Genomic DNA, 11,417 nt, shown 5'->3' on the forward strand with positions numbered 1-11,417 from the left:
AATTCATTTTATTTATAAGAAACATGACATGAATTCATTTTCAAATTCTATCAGTGGAAAAAAAATGCCACATTTTTCTTGAGGGATCAAAAATGAGAATTTATATCATAGATGGCGTTAGTGAGTATTTAAAAAAAGTTTTTAAGAACATTACCAAAACCTTTTAAACTTTTCAGTTTGATCTTTTCTTTCGAACGATTAAACTTTTTATAATTTTACGAACGAACTTTTTCAACTTTACTGTTAGCACTGTATATTGGAAAGCACATTCGAGCTAATCAATGAGCCTATCCGTGATATTGAGTTGAGTGACGCAATTTGAGTCTCGCACGAGGAAAGTGAATTCGATATCGTTCTTTCATTTTTTATTTGCATCGCTACTGATCAAAGTGAAATTCTGCAAGTTTGAAAGAATTTTATTTCGTTCCTTATACATATCTCCAAAAAGATGAATTCGTTGGATCAATTGAAAAAAATGACCATTGTTGTTGCTGATACCGGTGAATTCGATGGTAAAATCAATGTTGTAGAATTCTTAAAATCCCAGTTTGTTATTTTGTATTAAATACATATGCTTTGATTTTTGATGTTTATATTTTCCTACATTTTAACAGATCCTTTTTTGTCAAATCAAAAAAGAATGATCCCGCAAAATGTGACATACTCTTGAATCCCTGTTCCAAACTGATTGCTGAATACCCAATAACATTTAACAAATTAAATGTTTTCATTGTCATCATATCTGTTTATCTTCAATGTTAATGGATATCAAATCTTAATATAATAATGGATATATATTGTCTTAAAGTTGCAATTTATCCTATAAAAATGAAATTCTTATCTTACTATAGAATTTTGTCACAAAAATAAGAAACGCTTACCTTGGCTCCTGCAAGATAAGTCAAGAGCATCCCTGTCAAGCCAATAAATTAAAATTTTTAATTTGCTTTTTACTGTTATTAAAATTATTATTATTTAATGTTTACAAATACTGCTTGTAAACGGTGCATTTTTAAATTAAATTCTACTAAAAATAATTATTTGTTAATTGGAAGATACAATATGAAACGAAAAATAATGGTAAATTAATAAAATGAGGAATTATATAGATTCAAACCCACTTTTTTCTCATATGTGCTATTGTACTCATAACATATTTGATTTAAAAGTGTTTAATTTAAGCATGATTTTTTATAACTTTTTTTAATGTTTAAATGTTGTTAAAAATTACTGGTTTAGTAGCTTTAATTAAACTACCTATTTAAATTGTTTGTAAAAAATTTGATGCTCATATATAAATTATTTTACAGCTCTCTATAAAAATTAAATAGAACTTGAAATAATTAGTAATTTATATATTTATTTTTATTTCTGAAAATTTAAATGCCTTTCTATTTTGAAAAATTACCTATACTTTACATTTACTTTTTTCTATGATAGCACATTCTTAGATAATATATTAGAATTGTAGAAAAAATTTCTAATTTTTTTTTTTTAGTTTTTAAAATTCTAATGTTGCAAAAGTTTTTTGTCAGGAATTTTACATGTATGAAGTTTTTTTCAGCTATGAAAGAATATAAACCAACAGATGCCACTACAAATCCATCATTGATTTTAGCTGCTGCTAAATTAGAACAATATCAGAGTTTGATTAAAAAAGCTGTTGAATATGGAAAAGCACATGGAAAGTATGAATTTTTATAATTTTAATTTATTGAGCTCATTTAAAGCAATGTATTGTTATAAAATAGTTTTTTTTTATGTAAAAAAACTTAACCTTGACCATTAATTACACAGGAAGCAATTTCTTTTCTGTTGCAAGAGATTTTTTAACAGATGTTACGATACTTCTGTATCCCTGATTTCAAATCTGCAATCAGTTTATCTTTTCTAGCTATAATTTTTTGATTTATTAAGTAACACTTTCAGTCTACTATTTGTTTAAATGTTCAAGTTTAAAGATGTTATATATTTCATGGGATCACGTAAATGTTACAACAAACTGTTAGGAAAGTTAGGGTGCATAGTCGAGATTAAAATTGCATAGGAATTTCTGCCCGATGTGTCATCATTCGTCATTAGGGTCGCTTCCCTATTATGAACTGTTTCTTTGTATGAATAGTTTGTAATATAGGGAATTGCCAGTAGCCATGTACAACGACATTTTCAAACATGGATTTTTGTGCAGTTTCTATCCTGATGAAACAGCTTTAACTAACTCCTTTTGAAGTTTATCGGAACATTTACGTTAGCCACTGCTATATATAACATTTTTAAACTCTTAAATTTCAGCAAAAAATATGTTACAAATTTTATTATTAAAAAATCTGTAGCTTTTGGAGAAAAACTAATTTCAGATTTGAAATGCCCACACCCGAATTAGGCAAGATCAAATATTGTTATAAATGCTACAAAGCATTTGCTCCCTATTGTTATCAATTATTTGAAAACTGAAGACTATATTGTGTTATATTTTTTTAAAATCTAATTCTTTGCAGTTGTTATTTTAGAATTTTTATTTACTTTTTATCTTTTTTTTTTCTATTTTACAATCTTGTATCTAATTAATGTAGTATTAGCAAAGAAACTTTATACTTGTGTTTTATACATCCCCTAACACTGTTTTCAGCTTATATAATTATTTACTTATACAATTTCTTTGTACAGAACTGAAAATGAACAGCTCTCATCTGCCATGGATAAATTATTTGTCTTGTTTGGGTGCGAAATACTTAGAATAATTCCAGGTCGTGTTTCTACAGAAGTAGATGCTAGGTAAGTTAGTTGCTATTAAAATGCATTTGTATATTTTATTCATGTAATTTTAAATTTTGTTTGTATGAGTGTTTTGTAATTTTTTGTTTTGCAGTGTATATGTCTAAAATTTTTAGAATTAAGATAGCTATTTCTATTCATTAAAACATACTTTTATACCAGAATTTTGAGAGTCAAGAGGAAGCTATATTGCCGGGGAAATCTTTTATGGCAAATTCTTTTTTACCTACCTAAATAATTTAAAATATTGAAAAAGTAAATTTAATTCAACTTAAAGTAAATCATGAAGTTTAGAATGTGGAAGTAGTTTTTTCAATATATCTAAAATGCAAACAAATTATGTTAAGATAACTTGATATTACAAATTTATCCTGCAATAGTATGATTCTATGGCAAGAGGAGTTCTCTTGATAAACAGACTGAAGATTAGTTATAATTTACAGACAAAATGTTTGTTACATATTAAGTAAACTAATTAAGTAACATTTATAATTTTATTCTGTTTTATATTGAAAACATTCATATGTAAATTTAACTCTTCATTTATTGCTTGTTATCAGCACAGCTATTAATGCACCTGTTTATTGTGTAAAAGGACCGATTTTATAGTATAAATACTTAGCTTGCCAATCTACTTAAAGAGTTTTAGTACTAGAAAGTTGTGGCTATTTAATTTTTTGCTTTTCGAAATTCAATTGTTTTGATTGAGGTTTTGGTAAATTATTTTGAAAATTTTTGCTTATCACAAACATAATTTTTCAATCATTTATTTAAAATTTATTTTATACTCTACCTTTGATGTTTGAAGCGAGAAGTGTAGTTTAAGTGTACCCTTGTCCTAATTATTAGGAAATGATGATTTATGTTTTTTATTTTTGCCTCATTACTAATACAGTAATTACATTTTATTTTGCATAATTTCAAACACAGTAATTATGTTTAATAAGTCAGATTTTTTAAGGTGAAATTACATTGATTGACTTTAAAAGAAATAGTACTGCAATTAAATTTTACTGTTCTGTAGAGAAGGATGTTCTTTGTAACCTGGAAGTTATATTTTATTCAGAACCATTTCTAGTGTTTTTGGCACTTTTCATACTTGGGGCAGTAATTAACAAAAGTTGAGAACATATTCAAATTGTGTAGAACTAACTATACAAATTATTCTAAAAATACTGATTATACATATTCATGTAGACAGTTATATACTATTTAAGAATATGTATGCATTTATCTCTGTAACACTTTTATAATAGGTATAGTGAATTATTTAAAAAGTTCAGAAATATGTGTTGAGGAGGGGTGAGACAAGGCACAGTGGTGATAATTTACCTATATTTTATTTTTTTGAAAACATAATTTAAATACAAAATGCATCTGATCCTTATATTTTACTCTTTGTTAGTATTTAAAACAAAACATATCATTTTATAATGGAAATAAATATTTTAATGAGAAATTGCTAAAAACTCAAAAGTTTTACAAATATAGAATATAACCCATATACATAGTTTCAATAGACACCCCCATATAAAATTAGATAGACATCTCAACTTTTAATTCTAATATACCTAATAATTCTGTGATTAGATTATTTTCCATTGTAATGTTCAAGTTATTTCTTTGAACCTATTGTACTAATCCCCATTAAGCAAAATTTTTAAATTATTGCACTAAAACCTTATTTTTCTGAAGAAAAAAATATGTAGAAACCCTTTGATTTATACTTTAACTATTAGTTACTTCATTTAAAATAAATTTAAGACAAACTACTTGTCCAAATAGAGAAATGATTCACTCTGTACTGCATGTGAATAAAGCTAAAATAACAAGCACAAATGCCACATATAACATAACACACTTGTTACATGGACATAATGACACAAATATCATATCGACATGTTTTTAACCTGTATTATTGTACAAAAATGATCATATGTATGTTTATGCTTCATTATTTGTGTTCTCTTCATTGTTTTTTTAAAAATATTTTTCTCTATTTAAAAAAAAAAAAAAAATTTATTATTTTTTTGAAAATTCTGCAGTTCTGAAAAAGTGTAATGTAGATTACTCACTAAACTTACATTATACTTTTCCTCACAATAATATCATATTTCCTATTATCAGCTCCTAAAATATATATCTCTGAATTGATTTTAATACATGTTTGGCTTAGTTCTAGATCTCCTTGAAAACACTGATGGATTGTAAGTCGATCCTATAACAATAATAAATCACATCACAAGTATCTTTTTTAACTGCATATACAACAGTTAAAGCTCAGTTAACTGCATATTAACAACAATTTAACTGCATATTAACAGTTAAAGCTCATACTAGAATATGAATTAAAAATATTTAAGAGCATAAAATGTGAAAAGTTCCTTTCTTCAAACTAATCCTTTTATGTTAATTTTAGAATAATATTTAATCTAATCTATTCAAATTCAATATTGTCACAATGTTTTTTTCCTATTGTTTTTCAGCGCTTTATTTTGCTTTGCTTTTTCCGCCCCAGTCTGATTTTCTAGTCCTTTTCTCTTCTACCTGCGAAAAAGTATGGCATGAACTTGACTGGAAAGAATACTAATCATTAAAAAAGTTATAAGGCTATTCCCACCCACCCCAGCAAAAAATTGAAATTAAACCTAAAAAATTCCCATTGACATATTAAATTTAACTAAAAAAAAAATACTCTCCACCAAAATGGTTAAAAAAATTTCACAAAACTATAGAACATTGTTTTTTATTAAAAGTTGTTTTTTACTTTATATTATTATAGTTTAATTTTATAGCATTTCTGATTGAACATTGTATGTTATGCCTTATTAACGATACTTTTTCTTTTGTATCACATTCAACAATTATTAAGTTTTTTTCTTCTTATTTTTAACATAATTGTGTTTTCAAATGTGATTTTGTTTATTGTTAGGCTGTCTTTTGACAAGGAAGGCTCCATTGAAAAAGCTCGCAAGCTGATTCAACTGTATGAAGAAGAAGGAATTCACAAAGACAGAATTCTTATTAAGTTAGCTTCTACATGGGAGGGCATTCAAGCAGCAAAGTAAGTTTAAACATAATATAAAAGCAGACTTTATAAAATATTTTTCTTTTGAAAATTAAATGAAAGTTTTATGAAAAATATTTAACAATTAAAGTGTTGATGTGATTACATATTTAAGGAATTTACAGTATACTTGCTAGTATAAAAATTCATGAATTTTTTTTTTGTAAAACATTCAATTGATTATTTATTTTAAACTAAAGTTTTAAAAAATACAAACAAAAGATAAGTATTTAGCTTGAAAATTTAATGACTTTATGCTTAGTAGTTATTTTAACTTTTCACTTTAACAGCTTAAAGAATTTGTTTAGAAATATCACAAGGGATTTTTTAATTTGTTAAAATTTATACTTAGCTCTTGATAAAGAGATATCTAGAAAAAAAAATCTAGAAATTTGACATATTTTTTTATTTTATTTTTTTTAGAAATTAAGTAAATAAGTTAACAATATTGTAAACCAACTAAAGTTTGTATGCTTGCATTGCAAATTTTTGTTTGGAAATTAAATATGAATAAGATTAGATATAATAATTATCAGAATATTTCTTACCAAAAGTTAGAATTATATTTTTAAAATACTGGAATTATGCCTACATACTAAATACTGTTTCATGTCTATAGATTTTATTTAATGGTATTTAAATATTTTATGTTGTTTTAGAGTTTTAGAAGAGCAATATCAAATTCATTGCAATATGACTCTTCTGTTTAACTTTGCACAGGTAAGTTTTAGTGAAATTACTTTTTGTGGTTTCAGATTTCATAAAACTCTTTTTTCAAAATNAAATTGGTCTTGCAATAATTTAAAATTTTTTTTTTTAACCATTAAGGAAACAATAAGTTCTTTGTTATGTATATTATGTATAGAAATAAAACAAGCAAAAAACTGATTTTAAAATTTATGTACCAATTACAAAAATGAGGGAAATTCATTAAAATCAGTCTAGAAAAGTCGGAAATTTTTTGTCTGACTGTTTGTGGCCACTCCATAAACTGTATTACTGAAATCTCTTAAGCATTATAAATTCAAGTGACATTGAATATAGTGTTAGATAACATACTACTATAAATTAATTTCTAATATCTGTAAAGTTATAGTTAGAAGTAAAGTTATTTATTTTAATAGATTGGTATGAAATACTCAACATGAATGAAATACTCATATGAATACTAATACTATGAAAAACTTAACATATACTGTCTTTATATTATATTTTTTATCAGGACAATTTGATAGTTTATAATTAAAACTTAAAAAATTAATTTTACGTTTTGCTTACATGGCTTAGCTTGGTAACGCCTGCGATTTTGATTCACCATTTATACCAACTGTAAGCAAAGAATTAAATCATAAGTCATTTTTAGGGTGTACTTATTTAAAGGAATTTTTACCAACTTTATTAAGTTTTTTAAAATTACTGATTGTGCTATTTCTAACTCTAGAAAAAGCTTTGCTTAAAATAAGAAATGTATTAGTTGATAGCTTTTATTGTTCTAACTTAAATATTATTTTAATTGTTGTTAATTAGTTAATGCCATTTTATTGTTTTAAAAAAAGTCGTTTGCGTTATCATATTCTCCTTTCAAGTTAGTGCTCACGTGTAATTGGAGTTCATAATTATTGTTTTACTTGCTAATTAGGTTTGCACTTAATCATTTATTTCAATGATTATTTTCAATTAAATCTAGTTGTTTTTCTTTTAAAGGAATGCTCCGGCTTTTTCTTCTTTCATACAACTGACTTAAATGGGAAAAAAAATATATAGTTTCAGATTGTATTTTCATACGAAAATTAAAATTTTTTGGATTTCTGTTTATTAAAGTACATATTACTTTTCATTATCCAAAGCATTTTTTTTAATATAACTGTCGAATTTTCTTAAAAATTTAATTTCATGTCCAATTGAGATATGTTTTAAATTTTAAAATGTATAATATTTAAGAATGTCGCATTCAATCTTCTAAAAATGTTTTTAAATTTGTTTTCTAACCCTTAAGAGGAAGGTTTTTATTCTCCAGTAATTAAAAATAATAATAATAAGTAAATTTAAAAAAAATAATAAAAACTTAACTGGCATAAAAATTTTATTTTCTGGAAATCATGGTTTAAATTATTACGGTTTCACTGGAAATCTAATCTGTACTGAATTACTACTGTCATAATGAAATCTTTTTAAAAATGTTTAAGTTTTCCAGATTTTGTAGATTTATCTAGATATTTTAACATTGCTAATTATATTATAAATCTGATCATTTCTAGGCCGTAGCTTGTGCTGAGGCAGGCGTCACACTAATCTCTCCCTTTGTGGGTCGAATATTAGACTGGTATGTTGCCAACACAGATCAAAAGTCTTTTGAACCTAGAGAAGATCCTGGTGTTAAGAGTGTCACAAAGATTTACAATTACTACAAGAAACATGGGTACAAAACGGTTGTGATGGGTGCCTCATTCAGAAACACTGGTGAAATCATGGCATTGGCTGGCTGTGACTTGCTCACAATAAGGTGAGAATAAAAATGTTACAACATACTTTTTCCTTTTTAAAATAGATATTTTGCTTTGTAATAAACCAATCAATGATTACAAACCAATCTTACTTATATAATTGTAACATTTGAATGCATGTTCTTTCTAATTGGACAACTTTCTGGCGTTCAAATTTTTCAATTTTGGTAAAAGATTTTAATAACATAAATTTTTAAGTAATTATAGTTTTACATCAATTGCAGAGACTGCCTTCTAACTTTTGTATGATTAATATTTTATGGTTTTAAAAGTAAAGGAGTAATCTATGCATAATATAATATGAAACCAAACACATTAGCATTAGTTGAAAACAAATAGTTTAAGATTAAAATATGAAATTCACCTTATATTTGTGAAACAAAAATTGTTTTATTTGTTCTTTTTTAGCTATCGATAAAAATGTTAACGTTGTTTTTATAATAAAAAATGTTTTATGCATATTAGAATTTTCATTTTACACCCTTATGCTTCAAAACATCCAAACTACTTTAATTGCTATGCAATCATGGCCAGTTTTTACAATTTTGTTGTAAAGATTTGGTCTTAGTTGACTGCTGTGTTCTTTGATGAAGCTCTTCCTTTTCAACTGGTCAAATTGTACTATTTATTTTTCTCTGTGAATGAAAAAAATTCATGGGCATTGTTTCAACAATGAATTGAGAGATAACTTATGACAGCTGCTTTTGTAATGAATGAGTTTTTTAGATTGCATGCTTCCTATATATGCTTCAATTATTGTTTTTGTATTGTTTGTTATTATTAAAATACATGTATTAAAATTTTAAGATAGTTATGTTACTTGCAATTCAGTATTTTGTCTGTAATATTAGTAAGTTCTTTATTTAGAAATATTTTTTACCTTTCAATTTTAGTCCAAAGCTTTTGAAAGAATTAGCAAGTTCTAACAATGAGGTTCAGCGATATTTAAATCCTGAAAATGGTAAGTATAAAATGTAATAGGAAAGTAATTTTACATAATAGTTTATGTGGAATTACTTCCAATTGATTAACATTTATTTTATTTTAATTAAAATAGTAATATTTAACGAAGGGTAATTCTTAATACATGATTTTAATTGGTTTTTAAAGCTAAATTGTGTTTTCTGTTAGTCTTTTTGTTTATTTTTATATATTTTGTTTTTATCTTATCATCTGACCAGTCATGTTAACTGTATTAGGTATTTTAAAAGAATATTATAAATCATTTGACCAAAAATTAAATTTTTATAATGGATTTAATTAAATCTTGAGTTTCAACTTATTACTTACTTCGCAACTTTTGTTTATAAATTCATCCAAAATATTTGCTTTCCTAAATATCTTTTTTACGGGTATGGATTGATTGAAAGAATGGTAAATGCTTGAGATTATTTTTATCACTTTAAATGCTAGGTCATCACCTAATCAGATTTGGATATCTTTCACAGATTATTTTAGTGTTCTTAATAATTTTAATACAAAATTAAAATGATCCTGTTATAATTTTTAAAACAAAAATTTTGATACATTTTAATTTACAAAAAATATTTTTGTTCTTTAAAGAATTTTTAAAGAATCTATCCATCGAATAGAAAAACTGAATTAATCAAAAAATTAAGATTTTTGCACCATTTTGTCAGGTGGCAGATACTTAATACTTCACACGATCCTCTGGGATGACAACCTGTGTAAAAAAGGGGGGGAAAACTATAGCAAAATTTGTTTCACTTTAGTATATACTAAGGTTTTTTTAAAAATTTTTTGTCTAATTAAAATATAAAGCAATTATTCAAGATAATTAAAAAAATGTTAAAAAATGAATAAGTTTTAATATTTTACTTGCAATATTAAACTATCTAATTTTCAAAAAAAAAAAAAAACAATTTTAAAGGTTACTTTTTCAAAATTTTTAATAATTTGTTTTCTTGGCTATTTTGTTTTTAAAATTTAATTCTGCCCAAACTATAGCTGTAAAAACTAATTTTGATATATCTAATTTCAGCAAAAAATTTAGATATTGAAAAAGTATCTTATGATGAAGCCAAGTTTCGATGGGAACTCAATGATGACCCAATGGCCAATGACAAGTTGTCTGACGGAATCAGGAAATTTGCTGCTGATGCTATTAAATTGGAAGATTTGATGAAATCAAAATTTTAATCTTCCCATATCATTTTTTTAACTAAAAAGAACTTTTTTCCATAAACCTTAGTGATCTTTCCTGTTATGAACTTCTGTTATGCCATGTATACATTTTAAGTTCAAGAGGAAAAAAAATATGATTTACTATGATTTCAAGTAAGCGGCTTGTTGAGAATATTTTGCTATGTATTTTTGAATCTCTATTTTTGCTACATTAAATTGGCTATGAAAGTTTTTGTCTGTATCCTTGATTTAGTCTTACATATCTTTGAAGATGTTTTACTCCAAGAAAAGTAACTGTTGAAAAAAAAATCTTTTTTTTCTTTCTGTGTACATGTTCACAAGTCCCAAAGGTTGATACTCATTATTTTTTGTTTTTGTACTTAAAACATTAAATGACATGGTAATGTGTAATAAAGATAGAGCTCTAGGCAAGTCTTTACACACTCAAACTAGGTTTAAAGAATAACTTATTGATTCAGTAACTTATAATAAAATGCTCATCACCATGCTTTCCATTCTTTCTTCCAGCAATCACATGTCTAAAAACGGCTTAGCTGACATACCGTTTGAGTGAATGGAATAAAATTTTGTATGTAGGTATCAAGATCTAAATGTTCAAGAATGATGTCAAAAATGATTGTGTAGCTCTCATTGTGGTGGTTACAGTGAGAAAATTTTAAAATGGCAACACAGTTTTTTTTTTTATTGAAACTTAATCATTGCAATATTTTTAGCACAAGAAATTTTGAGATAAGGCTTTTGCCAAGTGTCACCATTTTTCGTGACCACTAATTAAAAGAAGACAGTCTGATGAAAGTCTTTGAGAACAGAGAAAAAATGATGGATATGTCAAATAGTTTTTAGAACAAAAAATGCTTTCTTTTTAATTTTTTCTCAATTTTTATTTTTCTCTGTTCACATTAGTA

General features: G+C 25.4%; 1 protein-coding gene across 1 annotated transcript; it reads left to right on the forward strand.

Moving 5' to 3' along the window:
• Positions 1–10,722, forward strand: LOC107440205 (transaldolase). Its single transcript, XM_016053064.3, has 8 exons — positions 1–512; positions 1,565–1,688; positions 2,668–2,775; positions 5,708–5,839; positions 6,502–6,562; positions 8,101–8,345; positions 9,240–9,307; positions 10,349–10,722. The coding sequence occupies exons 1-8, from the start codon at positions 449–451 to the stop codon at positions 10,504–10,506; spliced, it is 960 nt and encodes a 319-aa protein (XP_015908550.1). The 5' UTR covers positions 1–448; the 3' UTR covers positions 10,507–10,722.
• Positions 10,723–11,417: the final 695 nt, after the last annotated feature.

Source organism: Parasteatoda tepidariorum, chromosome 4 (genome assembly GCF_043381705.1).
Source record: "Parasteatoda tepidariorum isolate YZ-2023 chromosome 4, CAS_Ptep_4.0, whole genome shotgun sequence".
Taxonomy (NCBI): Eukaryota; Metazoa; Arthropoda; class Arachnida; order Araneae; family Theridiidae; genus Parasteatoda; species Parasteatoda tepidariorum.